The sequence below is a fragment of the Bombyx mandarina genome, chromosome 01 (assembly GCF_030267445.1).
Source record: "Bombyx mandarina strain Sakado chromosome 01, ASM3026744v2".
Taxonomy (NCBI): Eukaryota; Metazoa; Arthropoda; class Insecta; order Lepidoptera; family Bombycidae; genus Bombyx; species Bombyx mandarina.
Window position 1 is genome coordinate 15,091,073 of NC_143208.1, and position 15,636 is coordinate 15,106,708.

At 36.4% G+C, this 15,636-nt stretch overlaps 1 protein-coding gene across 2 annotated transcripts in view; it reads left to right on the top strand.

The window, feature by feature from the left end:
* Positions 1 to 13,001, top strand: part of Nost (Nostrin) — a 79,733-nt gene extending 66,732 nt beyond the window's left edge. For both annotated transcript variants that reach the window (XM_089732930.1, XM_089732893.1), the window contains exons 3-14: positions 4,341 to 4,426; positions 5,230 to 5,373; positions 5,449 to 5,530; positions 5,612 to 5,742; positions 5,958 to 6,158; positions 6,243 to 6,378; positions 6,588 to 6,752; positions 7,980 to 8,132; positions 8,745 to 8,897; positions 9,682 to 10,039; positions 10,725 to 10,880; positions 11,834 to 13,001. In XM_089732930.1, the coding sequence (XP_089589056.1) occupies positions 4,341 to 4,426; positions 5,230 to 5,373; positions 5,449 to 5,530; positions 5,612 to 5,742; positions 5,958 to 6,158; positions 6,243 to 6,378; positions 6,588 to 6,752; positions 7,980 to 8,132; positions 8,745 to 8,897; positions 9,682 to 10,039; positions 10,725 to 10,880; positions 11,834 to 11,949 (1,881 nt within the window). In that variant the 3' untranslated portion in view covers positions 11,950 to 13,001. The remainder of the gene's footprint in view (positions 1 to 4,340; positions 4,427 to 5,229; positions 5,374 to 5,448; positions 5,531 to 5,611; positions 5,743 to 5,957; positions 6,159 to 6,242; positions 6,379 to 6,587; positions 6,753 to 7,979; positions 8,133 to 8,744; positions 8,898 to 9,681; positions 10,040 to 10,724; positions 10,881 to 11,833) is intronic.
* The last annotated feature ends 2,635 nt before the right edge of the window (positions 13,002 to 15,636 follow it).

Sequence of the window (15,636 nt, forward strand, 5' to 3'; positions counted from 1 at the left end):
ATTTTATAGGAACAATTTCATAATTTCCGACATCATTTGTACGGTTCAGTCAAAAACTAGGTTAAAAGCTGTTGAAACTTTACAAGTTTTGATTTACTGCAATAACTCATGGGAGATCAACGCGGTGGTGCAGTAATTAACGCCCCTGACTGCTGAGCCGAGGATCTTGGGTTTGATTTCCATATCGGGCCAATATTCTGTCACTATCATCTTTCATTCTCCCTTTACTTTTTCGTCATCTATTTTCCTATTTCCTCCAAATAGGTTGAAGTCGTTCTACTTAAGCGTGGTGGTTGTTTATGTAGCCGTTACATAATAGATGTCAATCTCTGCATTCCATTGTTCAGATAATCTTAAGCTGGAACCGGATGATTTATCAACGCACCCTAGATAGCGCCGGGCCCAGTGAAGCGCGCCTGTAATTTTCTAAAAAGTACACTAAGAAGTTCTTTATTTTATAAGTTGTTTTGATTCTGTACGAAGCGCATGCGAGGTCGCCCGCCGAGATTCGCTGACCTGATTTTTAATATTTTCTGTTAGAATTTCGTCCTCCTATAGTTTGTTTAACGCCAACGCAGAAGCCTTAATTGTTTTCGTTACGATTTTGTAACATAAATGTTTGATGAAAAATATACTTGAAGCTAATTTATATGGATAGGAAAACATTTATTCATTTGTTTACGCCTGCAGTTCGTTAATAAATTAAACTAGGAATGCAAGAGTCCATGTATATATGTTTATATTTAGAAAGTTCAGTAATTCAAGCGCGTTTCTTATTCGTGTAAGCGGGTTTGATGGGTACTAATAAATTTTTGTTATTTCTAACAGTCAACGGCCTACTAATGTGATATATCTTGGTACCGTAGAAAACAACCTAATAATTTACAGGATTAATGAATTATGAGGAGTTTAAATTTTGTGTTATGGGACAAAGCTGTTAGATAAATCTTGCTATAATAATTCTTAGTAGAACTTCGACATTGTGAACTTCGAACTAAAAGTTGCATTTTGTGTGTATTATTTAATTAATATCATTACCAAATTGACTGATACTGTCACTTAATAAAAAGCTACGATTTGGGAACAAATAATGCTTTGCACTGAGCCAAGACTTTTTTAAGCCATCGATGTAGCTGTCTGTGTATCTTTATACGTATGTACTTTATATGTGTGAATGTTGTATTTGCTTGTTGTTTTTTATGTGTGAGTCATTTTCTAAGGTGCCTTTTTGGATCTAATGCGGACAAATTTCATCTTGAGCTTACATTAACGTTGGTTGCATTTGTATAAAATAATATAAGTAGTTTCAGTACTGCAAATTCGACCACATTCACTGACATCTCGGAATTCAGGATTTCTACTGATGCATAAAGCATTATATTTTCTCTATTCTTTTGTTATTGATATTTAACAAAAAAACTGAATACTTTCAAGAGAAAATATTGGAAGCACTCAAGCTGAAGTTCGTCAATGATTATTGAATAAGAAAAATAAATAAAAAACAATTGACAAATGGCGAAAAAAATTAACTTGTTTGTCTCTGGTTAATTGTTTATATTTGACTTTTGATTAAACTTAAAATTTACAACATTTAAACGTTAAATCTGATTGTTTATGTTAGGATATTTCCAGCGCGACCTTTAAAATGGTTAAGTGGTGAACAGTAATTATTACGCTCGAAACGTAATGTTGGTACACGGAACAGAGCGATCATTGACCAAGACACTGAATATCTGAAGTTCGTTTTTATTAACACAGCCTAATTAGCTATTAAACAGAAACCAAACATCCCGCTTCGATGCAAAATCTACGTATCAAAAGAACTGTTTTGGTATTTTTCCATTTTAGTTACGTACCTATGCATAGATATGCGATGAAGAGTAATTCTTTGTCCATAAAGACAGTTAATTCAGTTGACGATAGATATTAAGCTTTTTTACCTATTAGCTGGTAGCTTAAGGGGATATTTCAGCTACGTGTGGACGAGTAGGTGAGCTCACGGGCTCAACCCGAGAGAATTTGCTAACACTAGCCCTAGCTAGAGCAGTGCTTCGCAGAATCTACCACCTGATCGGAATCGGACCCACTGAGGAGATTCGGCGAGAAACTCAGTGGGTTATTTATTAACTAAATTAAATTTAGGGTTCAGGATTCAGTGTATTTTTTCTAATAATAGTTCGATTGCTACTATGCTTTGAACTCAAGGTTGCTTTTTTTCCTACCTAAGGCCTTGTGAGGCTATTTCAGCGTAACCTTAACTAGTAGGTGAGCTCACGGGGCTCAAACCGGAGTGATGCTAACACTGGCTCTAGCAAGAGCAGTACCTCGCAGAATCTACCACCGGATCGGAAATGCGACCCACTGAGAAGATCCGGCGAGAAACTCAGCGGGCTGTGTCTATGGGTTAATTCACTCATCGAGCCCTTCGTCGCAAGCGACGGGTTCGACGAGAACGATGACCGGTGCTTGAGGTACCTAAAAGCACCGTTGATGGATCGGGAGGATCCGTAATGACGTGTTTTGGGCGACGTCGACTGTTTACCATTCGGTCTACAGGATTGGGTATGTAGTTTCCAGCGGCCACGACAAGAAGGTTCTCATTCGTGCCGCCTTTTCAAAGTGGCAAATTTCGTGTTGCATTCAAAGTGTATATACAAAAAACGCCAATGATTACCATCGTAAAAATTTGATTTTACACCGCATGAGCGACCTATTTTAACCCCGTCGAAATCAGCTGACGATCGGGCCATCGAGCGGCATCGGAATATCTAACACGTGCCGTGTGCGTCCGGTGCGTGCCATTGAAAACCTTTTAGGGTTAGGCGAGCGCCTTGATCGACAAAGTCTTGGTGAAATCGCAAGGAACATACAAACAAGACAATTTAGAGTCAATGTATTCTACTTACTTAACTTACTTAAGGGTAACATTTTATTTTGATGGCCCCATTACTCCGGTTACGTCGGAAATTATTTTTTAGCATGTCATATTAATAACATTAGATACCAGTTCTGAATCACACACGACCAGTAAATTACGAACGTTTTTTATCGAAACATTTCATTATGTCAGTTTCTTGTGGTTTATCTAAGTATCTATATGTTAATTTTGTTTTTATTGTGATCAGGATAGATCAGAAATTTGCTTGCTTCGTATTTTTATTACAGCAAAATACATAATATATGATGGCAGAGTTGTGAAGAAAAAAATATACGTTAATAATTTTGCACGTTACAAATTGTAACCGTCGTTTTTAATTATTACATTAGATACTTGTGCTTGTTTATTTGAGATAGTATCGGTTCATTCATAATGATAATACAAGTTGTTTCATACGTATTAATATTACAATTTTAATGTTAGTGTTTGCTTTGTTATTATTTAATAACTTTGATATTCATCATTCGATTATTCTTCTAGCCATCGGTCAGATATTCTAAAGATAATAATTATATATAGATAATATTTAACAAAAGATAACAATATAATTTTTATTTCCACGGATTTTTAAGTATTTTTAATTGGGTACAAAGATACCCGTGTACACAATTAAATACCCGTGTACTTTTACGGTTTAATCTCGCAATTTTTATTGTCATTAGATTATTTCGGTCGATTTTCGTTCGTGAACGCGAAAACTGTATCCGTAAAATACAATAACAATGCTGTATCTGTTAACCAGAAGAGATGAGAGTAGTCACTGCAGAGTCAGCGAATAGTATTTAAGGAATTGATATTTTTCATATAATTATCTAAAGTCAAAGCAAAGTGTGACCGGGTTACACTAGTATATTAAAAAAAAAACTTTATTAATATAAATTTGAAATGATTTCCATTAAATTTTATTTTATTAATTTTTCAATTATTTTTATTTATTTCAGTAAAACCTGCCGATTATTTATTAGCTGTTAGGTTTTTATTTCAATGTGACATTATGGATATTGATTCCTCATTAATATTCCACATTACCTTCGTATTGCACCAGTTTCATCCCCCATACTTTCAGCACAGTGCGTTTTCAGAAGTCACATCTGTCTTGTCTTACCTCGTACCTCGTTCCTCTCCCCAATATTTCCTCATCCCTGAGACTCGGTTCTCTGCAGCATTATGTAGCACTGCTCAAAATATCAATTTTTCATAATTTTTTTAGATGGACCATTTATCATTAGCTCATTACATTAGTCTACTCCTCAAAGCCAGATCATACGTAAAACCTTAATTTACAATTGACATCGTAACGAAATATAGTCTGGACTGGAATTTATTTCCGTTTTTGAAACCAATTTACTCATATGAATATCAAGGAAGATTTAAATTCAACTGAAATGTTGTTTTGTTTCAGGCTCAGAATGGTTTTGATGAACTTCGTCGTTATGTGAAACAAGGAAGCGACTTCAGCAAGGAGCTAGCTTCAATATTACAAGAAAGGTATGTTTTTAATGAAATACAACTTATAAATATATTAACGAAATAAATGTATTAACAGAGAAATGTTAACAATAGGTATGCTTCCACCCACGTCACAAAGTAGGTGCCGTCTTCAATGTTTTTTGACCTTCACATTCTCAACAACAAATGATAACTCGGCCGTATGCAGGCGTTCATTATGGTACCATGAACGTTTTAGCATGCCGATGAAAAAAAATAAAACATTAATACAATTCTGTTGTTACGCTCCGCTCCATCGATCAATACTAAAGGCAAGTCGTGCGAATGCTAGATTGGCAATCTTATCGACTTTTATTTTGTAAAGTTTAGGTACAATTAACTCACATAACAATGTCATATTGTTTGCTAGCAAAACGGTCCGATGATCCAGAGCCATGCTATCCGTAAACAACAATAAGCATATTTTAATGTGATTACACCAAACGCGTGATAATATGGATCTTGATCAGACGCGCGTCTTTCGCCGTTTGATATCAATCAAACATACGCTTAAATAAGGACGCGGCAATGGCCACAAAATCAAAAATAGCGCGTCGCGAGGTTCCGCCAAGTGGGCCAGATACAGACGCAAATAACGCGCTCTAAAGCTTATTCTCGCCCATTGGACTACTCTGCATTATCATTTTTACACAACCGAACCGTTTTTATGTCCCAAGATACTCGCACGGACATAAAAACAAACAATTGCGACATAATTGCGTTCGTTGTCTATGAACGCGTACGTAAACGAATGCGAAAGTCTATCTTTGAAATTGCAATGAATCGTCTGATTCTCATTATAGAGTCGAGGCGGAAAATTATTATTCAAAATGCTTGGCCAAGCTCAGCACCAAACTAAGCAAAGCGTGCAAAGAAAGTGTCGGCTCCTGCGCGGAAGCATGGAAACATGTCGCCTTAGAAATGGAGAAACGAGCTGAAATACACAGGTAAACAAGCTATCAGCTCGATTAAAACGCTCCGGGAAACAGAAATTTAACTGAATTGTATTCGATATATTACAGAAATTACTCAAGTGGCCTATCGGATGAGCTAGTGAAACCAATGAAACACGTAATCGACAGTCAATTGAAACTTAGGAAGAAGGTAATTAATTATGGAATTTTAATTCTTTATCTGTCTATCGTTAAATGGTATTAATCACATATATATATTTTTATCTGACAGATTGAAGGGAACGTGGATAAGACTACACGGACTTTATCCGATTGGCGAACTGCTGAAGCCAAGTCCAAGAAACAGTCACACACCGCTGCGAGAGAGAACGAGAAGTTGCAAGATGCCTCTCTAGAGTTTAGGTCTGATGAATGTGTTATTCGTGACCTAACCAGGCTCTGTTTTCGTTTTTAGTCAAGTAATATAATGAAGTCTGGTTACGTCATGGGTTTATTCGAAGGATCCTTCAATGCGATGCGAATGTCACTGGCGAATGTTTGGACAGTTACCCTGTGCTTGCGTTTACTTATAAGACAACAGCAATACATAATTTCAGGAACTCCTGTATTCTTTCCAGTCGCATTTCGCGCAGTTCAAGTGTGGGTCACATTCCGCATGCCCATTCGATTTTGACCGCGGCTAGAGCTGAACGCGTCACAACAACGTCAAATGAAAGAGACGCAGCTAAACTCCAAGTAAAGAAACGGAAGACAGAGGATGCTGTCAAGAAAACTGAAGTGGATTATTATAATGTTTGTGTTCAAGCTGAAAGAGCCAGGTAATCAAATCTTACTACTAGCAATCATTTTGATCAATCCGGAAACTTTATAGAATATTTAGTAACGTATTTGCGTTTTTTTAGATTGGAATGGGAAACCAGCGTTATGAAAGGAGCTGGTATGCTGGAGTCCCTTGAGGAAGAGAGACTTTCACAGCTGAAGACTGCAGCCGATTGCTACCTCAGATTAACTTCTGCCGTACCTTCCCAATTAGCTGAGGTATATTTCGTGTGATACAATAACAAATGTAATATGTATAATTATTTTTTTATACATATGTGTATTTATGTGTAAATTTTATATTTGCAAATAGCGATTTGTTGTACCTCTATATTTGTTTAACACAAGATTGAATCGTAAGAATGGTGAGTTTAGAATGATGTGGCCTTGACTCTCAATTGTTTGAACTATGTTTTTTTCAACATTAGGCCACGAACACACTGGTGAATCCGATTAAGAATGCAAACGCAAATGTTGACATGAGGGTCGTGCGTGGAGTGCGATCAGCCCCCGCAGGCGCGAGTGAACAACTCTTGCCTGATTTCTACTGTGAACACACGACCTTAGCTATGAATCGGGAACGACGCAAACAGGTAATTATCCATTGTTTTCGACGAGGAAAGAATGAATAGTATGAAAAATTACACCGTTCGACCACTGATAATATTAATCGACAAACAATTTTTTTGTATAACCAAGGGACACTACACTCTTCTTTGATTTACTACTACTTACAAATAAACCAAAACAGGTTTTGGTAAAAGAATGTAGGTATGCTTGTTTTGAATGCTATTTAGCTTTTGGATGTGTAACACTGATTCTGATCTATGAAATCAAAGTGTATTTCTGTAAGTGGCCTCTGCTGATCCTTTAACTTAAATTGTGCTACTGACATCACGATGCCTTAACGTGGCCTTACTGGTGGTAGGACCTCTTGTGAGCCCGCGCGGGTGTGTACCACCACCCAGCCCGTGAAGCAGTAATGAGTTTCGGTTTGGAATGGTGGGGCAGCCGTTGTAACTATACTGAGACCTTAGAACTCATATCTCAGGGTGGATGGCGGCATTTGCGTTGTGGATGTCTATGGGTTCCAGTAACCACTTAAAACCAGGTGGGCTGTGAGCTCGTCCACCCATCGAAGCAATAAAAAAAAAACGTTAACATGGGTGAGCTTAGTGAAAAATATGTTTACTTTTTGAATTTATTAGGTTTATTCAAGACCACTATAAAGATAGACATCGGATATCTACCACCCAGTGGGTGTTGTTACTTGCTAGACCAAATGTTGGAAAGTTGTCGTTCGAAACTTGTTTGTGCGTGAGATTTCATATTACCATTGTTAGTGCGATTTAGGTGTTCGCCATAGATAATTTATTATATTCGCAGATAAATAAATACCACCATAAAATATACAAATCATTATAAAATGAAAAAAAAAAACTACTATACAGTTTTGAAGCAAAAATTAAACAAGGGTTTGAGTTTTAAAAATAAAAATTAAAAGTACATAACGTTTTAGCACTGTCCGTTCTGTGATTTATATTTAACAGGAGTAGTTCTAAGTATGCAGGTAGTAACGAGAAACATATTCCATGAATCTAGGTTCGCTGACCATTACAATAATTATCAGTCGCCAAGCAAAGGCAAAAAGTAATTACCTTGTGATGGAATGAACCGCGAATGTGAAGCATTTATAAAGTAGGTGCTTTGTTGGAGTTTAGATCACATTAATTTGATTCCATTACCTACTTTCAGCTGACCTTCCCTTCGAATTAGTTAACTATTTGTAATAATTGAACGCCTTTGTCTTTTTTTTCTAGGCCCTTTTGAAAATCCTACAGCTTGTCAAGCAAGATATCGACAGAGAGCGCAAGTCGAAACAAGGACTAGAAAAGCTATCGATGGCCATCAAACAAACACCAACATTCGGAAACGATGATTCGCAGCAAAATGTCGCAGATAAACTTTATCATGTAAGTTAATTAACTTGTCTTAAATACAAAATATAATATTGCAGATGTCGTTAGCGCCTAAAATAATGTATTGACAACGATCGCTTTGAAATGAGGGAAACTACTGAGAAAGAGAGAGAAAGAGATGATGCACATGAAATCTTAGAAGTGTCTAATTGCCGAGTCGATTCCGAAATGAAGCTTTTAGTTTCCCTTTTGTTATTATTTAAGTTCGTAGATTTCTAGGCACACAGTTCTTGTTAGGAAAACGACTTTTTTTTGCAAATAGCTACTAAATGCAAAGCGAAAAAACAACTAAAACTAAATTTAACACGGCACCACGTAAAATATCCATGTAACATAATATGTTATTATTGTATAAAGATAAAGAAGCCTATATTAATAACCTTAATTTATATTTAGCTACATACTACTCATTTAATTATTATTATTTTTTTCTTTGCATATGACATTGGCTAAGATTGTTTTGCTTTCTATTTTGGTATTATTAATTATTTTGCTTATTATTGTATATATAACAATAATAATATATACAATAGTGTACAATAAAAACAACGAGGGTTATCGTAACACGTCTTCATGGCCATGTTCTTTACATACAATTATTTCCAGATGAGAAGCATGCTAACGTATTTAGAAGCAATTAGGTACAAAATCACGGCGAGTCTAAACGAATTAGACAATAGAACCCCAGTGCAGCATCCTCTATCCACACACATACAAGTGGTCAGGGATAAGCAAGGCTTACAACAGAGCATACTGAAGGTAGGGTTGTGTTTTTGTCACATTGTTTTAAAGTACATCGCTTAGCAAGTATATTTTCACACAACGTAGTGATAAAGCGTTTTTCGATTCTTTTTAATTTAATCAACCATCTAGATGAGTTAAAGAATGAGAAAAGAGAGCTTCACGTCTTCTTTTAACTAGTTAACGCTGCGCGCAGACATTACAGCCTCGCGGCCGTTCTATATGTTGGTTAAAAACTCTCCCAAACTGGAACACGTGACAATTTTGAAATAGATATAGACAAAATTTTAGCTATGTGTACAAACAATACCCATACCTACCTATTTTTTATCTTACCTATGCTGATAGATAGCCTTGAGAGGCTATTTCAGCTTCGCCTTGACGTGTGTAGGTGAGCTCACGGGGCTCAAACCGGAAGTGTTGCTAACACTGGCCCTAGCAAGGGCAGTGCTTCGCAGAATCTACCACCGGATCGGTATCGCGACCCACTGAGAAGATCCGGTGAAAAACTCAGTGGGCTGTGTCTATGGGTTAATTTTCTCGTCTAGCCCTTCGTCGCAAGCGACGGGCTCGGTGAGGATGGTGACCGGTGCTTGAGGTACCTAAAAGTTAATGGATCAGGAGGATCCGTAATGTCCTGTCCTGGGCGACGGTGACGTCTACTGTTTACCATTCGGTCCACAGGATCGGATATGTAATTTCCGGCGGCCACGACAAGAGGGTTTTTGACTGTCGTGTCGTGCCGCCTTCTCAAAGCGACCTACCTACCAATAAATATACCTTATATGATTTTTTTACCCAGGTACCACCGTGGCTGCAAACTGATTACCAGAACGAAGTAAATAAAAACCTCCAACCTAACTACTCCGCGCTAACTAAAAGCGTTAACGGAGGTGAAGAAAGAGAAAGGCGGGATTCGATCATGAGTAGAGCATCTAGCAAGTTAAGGATAGAGCATCTTTCATTTAGAAGAAACACTGAGAACAAGAGTGCGCCGGCGACCCCCGTGATGACTCCTATAAGTGTCGATTTACCGACGCCGACGCTGCTGGACGGCAAGGCGCAGATGTTGGGGACTCCAGTCCCGCCTGAGAGTCCTTTAGATTGGAGCGAACGTGGTGCCGGTGACGGTCTTTCGAATCAACATGACAGTGATTTTGGTGAGTGTCAATAACTTGAAAATGTCAAAGGTGCTTGCTTCATATAAGGGATAGCTGTACCCGTCCGCTTCGCTGGGCATTTAAAATTAACATTATTGTTTCTCACTCCCACAAAAAATCTCATCATTTACGCCCCCGCAACTGATGTAGGGAGTCCAACACTCATATAAATATTTATCCATTAAGTACATGTATTGTCTACATGGACACCAAGCTTCAAGTCAATCGGATGCACGGTTCAGTAGTTGTAACGGAACATCCGTAAAAACCACTGTAGATTTATATATTAGTACAGATATATCTGGAAAAAAACAGGCTTTAACGAATTCCAAGTTATAACGCATTTTTAATACACATCTGATAATAACTTTATTTATAAACGAAATATACTTTTTTGTATTGATCGTTTTAATAAATATTCCTATAGATTTAAATAGATTATACGACTTTCGTTTCAAGATATTTATCATTGTTGAGTTTCAGCGCATGACTCATATGAAAAGACAACAGTTGATGTCAGAATTTTTGTTCTTCGATAATATTACATTTACATAGCTGATAGTCAGGCTGCATTATATTTTACAACATTAGTGAAGACTTTTATCACGAACGATACGATTTATCATTACTTGTACAGTTTTAATATCTTAAGGATCGTCATAACATAGATATTGTTTATGTCCAGATGAGTTTTCGTCACAAAGTGACAGCTCCACTGACTTGACTGATATGATGAAGAATGAGAACGGGGATGGCGCATCGCAGACTCCTTCCTTGGGGAAATGCAGGGCATTATACACTTACGAAGCGAGACTGAATGATGAGCTCACGTTGTCTCCAGGTAAAAAAAAAATATAAACGAAACGACGTATTCCATTTGTATGTTTGGTTTTTGAAATTGGAATTTATCGAAAAAATAGTCTATTAATGTGATATTGTAAGGAAAATCCCAAGTAACGGTCACCGTTCTCATCGAACCTGTTGAATGTGATAGAGGCTTCGTAACACAACCCACAGCCCGCTGAGTTTCATGCCGGATCTTCTCAGTGGGTCGCGATTTCGATCCGGTGTTAGATTTAGCGCAGCGCTGCTTTTGCTAGGGCAGATGTTTACAAAGCCTCCCAGGCTGAGCCCCGCAAGCTCGCCTATATCTTCCGTGAGGCTAATATAACCCCTTGAAGGTACAGTCAGTAGATAGGATTGTAACAAAATGAGGAAAATACGAGTAATCATATTTTATTAAATTGTAAAACCATTACACAAAAATCACTTAACGTACTCACGTAATTTCCAAAATGTTTATTTTATGTAAATATAGAAAAACGGTGGTATATTCTTAGACGGTACTTCATTGGATTGCTCAGCACGATTTGTCTGTAGTCAATTTAGCGTACAAAAACAGCGAATCTTGGTTGGTGTTTTTTTATCAACGAACAAAAAGTGTTTCACTGTTAAACGTAATTCAATTCTACGTCTAAACTTCCTTTTACATTCGTATTCAGTTTCACTATTGTTAGCGCTTATGCAATTTTTAGAATTTCTAGACTGGTTTCCGATATTTTGATTAGATAACATTTAAATATTAACTTTTAAACAAAACTTGCCGACTAATTGTACGTCTCGAGTTTCAGAACATGATAAGGTCTGAGTGATGTAAATGTTCATACACATATATATTTATACATATATATATATATTTATAACGTCTTTTTTCCTGGTTAATCCAAACATCTTCGATTGCTAGGATTGTAAAAAAATGTTAAACAAGCACACGCATAATTCAACTCTTTTCAGGAGACATAATAAATATCCACGAAAAACAGGATGACGGCTGGTGGTCTGGCGATCTCAACGGCTCCTACGGAATCTTCCCTTCTTCGTACGTCGAGGAAATCAACTCATGCATTTGAGGACGTAAATCAATAATTAGTCAAATTAGTATTTTAATTTGCAGAGGAGAGAGGCGTTCGTTTATAATAAAGCAATCAGATACTTAATTCCTGATTAAATTTACAAATTAGATCCAGATATATCGATCATTAGTGTTCGCAGCCCATTAATACAAACAAATTAGCGAAGATGTATCCTTTTAATTCATAGTATTCTATTTTCTGGAAATACATTCGTGTATCTATATAATACCTAACTAGCCTGTGTAGGTAATTATGCAAACGTCAACGAAATAAAATACTTACATTGAATCGTCATAAAGTTTATCAAATTTCGAAATTACTGATCAGTAATACATTGTATACAAATAACTCCTTTCGAATAAATTGAAAATATTTTTTTTTACAAATCTGCATGTTGTGATAAATATAATGCTATATATTAAATTAATGTGAGAACTGAGGATAAACTTATTAATACTTACTTAATTTATGTAGTAAGTCGTTTATTTTTCTAAGTGATAAAAACGTAATAATCATGTACGTTCTGGAACAAATATGTATGTGATTTTTACGTATTCAGTTATTCGGAATAAGTTTATTTGCTTTTTGAATGTTATTTACATTCAAAAGCTTGTTTTTTGTTTATATTAATTATTGATTACATAAATCAATAAGTGACTTTCAAAGCGATGTCTTCCATTCTTAAAATCATTCGTGATTTAGTCATCAATCGACACCACGCTTTTTTATTTTACAAAAGCATTAAATATTGTTTTTTGTTTATGAATTACGTATTATGCATGTCATTATTCTAAAACTAGAAAAGATCTCGTTTTTCTCCAAACTTAGAGAGTAGCGGATATTTTTAGTATATTTTCGTTTATATATTATGTAAACGTTAGCATTTCTTCATACTAGTGTTAACTAGTAATGTTAAGAAAACGATAATTTTACCATTTCAATTAAAAAAATTAAGTGGCAGTTATATTATTCTTGGTGTTTCAATTTTATTACACGTGTAATTGTAAAAAATAAATAAATAAATAAGAATTCGTTTAAAAGATTTACCATAACATTAGTTTGAAGTTTCTTTCCGTAGGTACCTACTCCACGCAAGTATATCTATTGTTTCACAGCATATAATCTGTGCCTTATTGTACCAATGAATCCCCGAATATATTCGAATAGTCTTTGAAGTTTCTATCAATTTCTATAAATATTGTTTAAGTAACATGCACCAATACAAATAAGATTTAAGTATAATATAATTACAGTTTATATTCAAATATGTTCAATGATGTGCCAAACATCTAATCTTATGGCGAAGAGAAATTAGATCGCACCACAAACATTGTACCGAGTCTAAATTCGCACCATATACTCATCTATTTTGTGCTTTCTTGTTTTTGACAGGAATGTATAACATTAACACTGCAGCTTTTTGTATTTTATTGTAATATATATATATTTTCTCACTCGAGAGCCTTATAGTCGACCGAGATCTAATTGAGGCATCGACGAATGCGCGTATCCAAAATTATGTCACCATCGCAGGCAGATTGGTCCCCCCTTTCTTACCAGAGGCACAGAAATGTCATTATCTCCCTACCTTATTTGTATAAAGATATGACATCGGACGCGACGTTCAGGAAACACAGTTAACACTAGTCTCGTTGAATATGAATGTGAATTGCTTTAAGGTAAGTGTCGCTTTCAGTAGGGTGTATGAGTTTGGGTAATAACTTTATACAGGGTGGCCCATAAGTCCTTTGAAAAGTAAAATTTGAATAAAACGAACAGGGCGCGCGTGAGCGGTGCAGGGGAAGCGTGGGGAGTAACTTCGGTTTCTGGGAATTTAGTCGCGATGGAGCGTTTTACCGGAGCGGACCGTGCGTTTTGTGTGCGCGAGTTTTATAAAAACGACAATTCGGCAACCGTTGCGCGGCGTAAATTTCGAGAACACAAAGGTTTACACAACTTTGACGACACTCCAACTCTTCAAACGATTAAGAACTGGGTTGCTAAGTTCGAGGAGACCGGTTCGACGTTAGATAAACCGCGGTTGGGTCGCCCAAGGACGTCACGTACGGAACAAAACATAGACACAGTGACACAGTCTATTCGCGAAAATCCGACACAGTCAACTCGTAAGCGATATGTGGCTATGATCGAAGAGTTTTTCATACCAGAATTGCAAAACTTTTCAGGCTTTAATGCCAGGACGTGGTTTCAACAGGATGGGGCCACTTCTCACACCTCTAACACTGCTATGCCCGTTATCCGTCAACTTTTTCCTGGCAAAGTTATCTCTAAGAGAGGAGACATTTCCTGGCCTCCACGTAGTCCAGATCTGACCCCGATGGATTTTTTTTTGTGGGGCTACCTTAAGGCTAAAGTATACGACACAAACCCGCGGTCAATTGAGGCCCTAAAAGAAAACATCCGCAGAGAAATGACAAGCATTTCAGCAGTGACGTGCCGCGCAGTCATCGACAATTTTAGACGTCGTTTGCAAGAGTGCCGTGATCGCAACGGATTACATTTAGGAGATGTTATTTTCAAAAAATAATTCCCGTTTTTTAAGCTTTTTATGTAAATAAAAATTTAATTCATAATGTAATTAGTTTTATTTTAATAATTTTTTTTCATATCAAAGGACTTATGGGCCACCCTGTACAGTATGTAGACCACGGAATAGATAAATAAGGTTGGAAAGGCCTTTGCTCTAATTTTGTATTAGAACCAGTGTCGCCGCTTCATCCCCACTATTTTAATTTCTACACATACACATACTGTGATTACAAGTATTTCGCACACAACAAAAACACCCACACATAAATCTCAGGACAGATATTCGTTCGCAAACTAGCACAAAACACCCGTAGGCATACACACTCACACATGCAAAAAGGCAATAAAAATGTTCATACACGCTAGTGCTTGATAAAATCGATATTCTTTATCGATAAATTATCTGATGAATGAATGGAGAAAATGAAACATGAAATAAATATTGAAAAAGAAAACTATTTTACTTTTATTAATTACAAATAGTCACTGTTCCTGGAATAAAACGTATTTGTTAAGCAGTTGGCGCTTGCTATTAATTGCGAATGAATTTTTCAAAACTAAGTGTATTCTGATTTTTTTATGGTAAAATTATTTTCAGTAAAATGTTTAGAGCAAATAGTACTCGTCTTTGTCTCCAGTTTCCTCTACCTGTCACGTCAATCCATTGTTCGCTGGCGTTAGGTTCTTTAGGAAACCTAAAATTTTTAATTTACTGCATAAGTCAAATAGCATTTTACTTAGATTTTAATACGTTTTAGACAATATAGTAAATACCCGTAAATGAGAGGTCTACATGTCCCTTTATATTATACCTTCACATTAATTCCATGATAATAATTCAATAATAATAATACATATTTATTTTACTTAAAATACGTCTCACTAAGAATATACTAGGTATCATTAATTAAATATAAAATAATGCAAAAATTATCCATGTCAAATGTAAATATAGTCGAGAATTCTGTCGATGATTTTATTTCACCACATGGTCACCTCACTATCGACAAAATGCACCACGGCCAATCAGGGCAAAGGCCGAAATTTCAAAGATTGAAGTGTAGAGAACGCAATGCATGTAGTACATTGGTAGCTGACTTGGTCATTGCGTTCATTGGGCGAGTACACATCGCG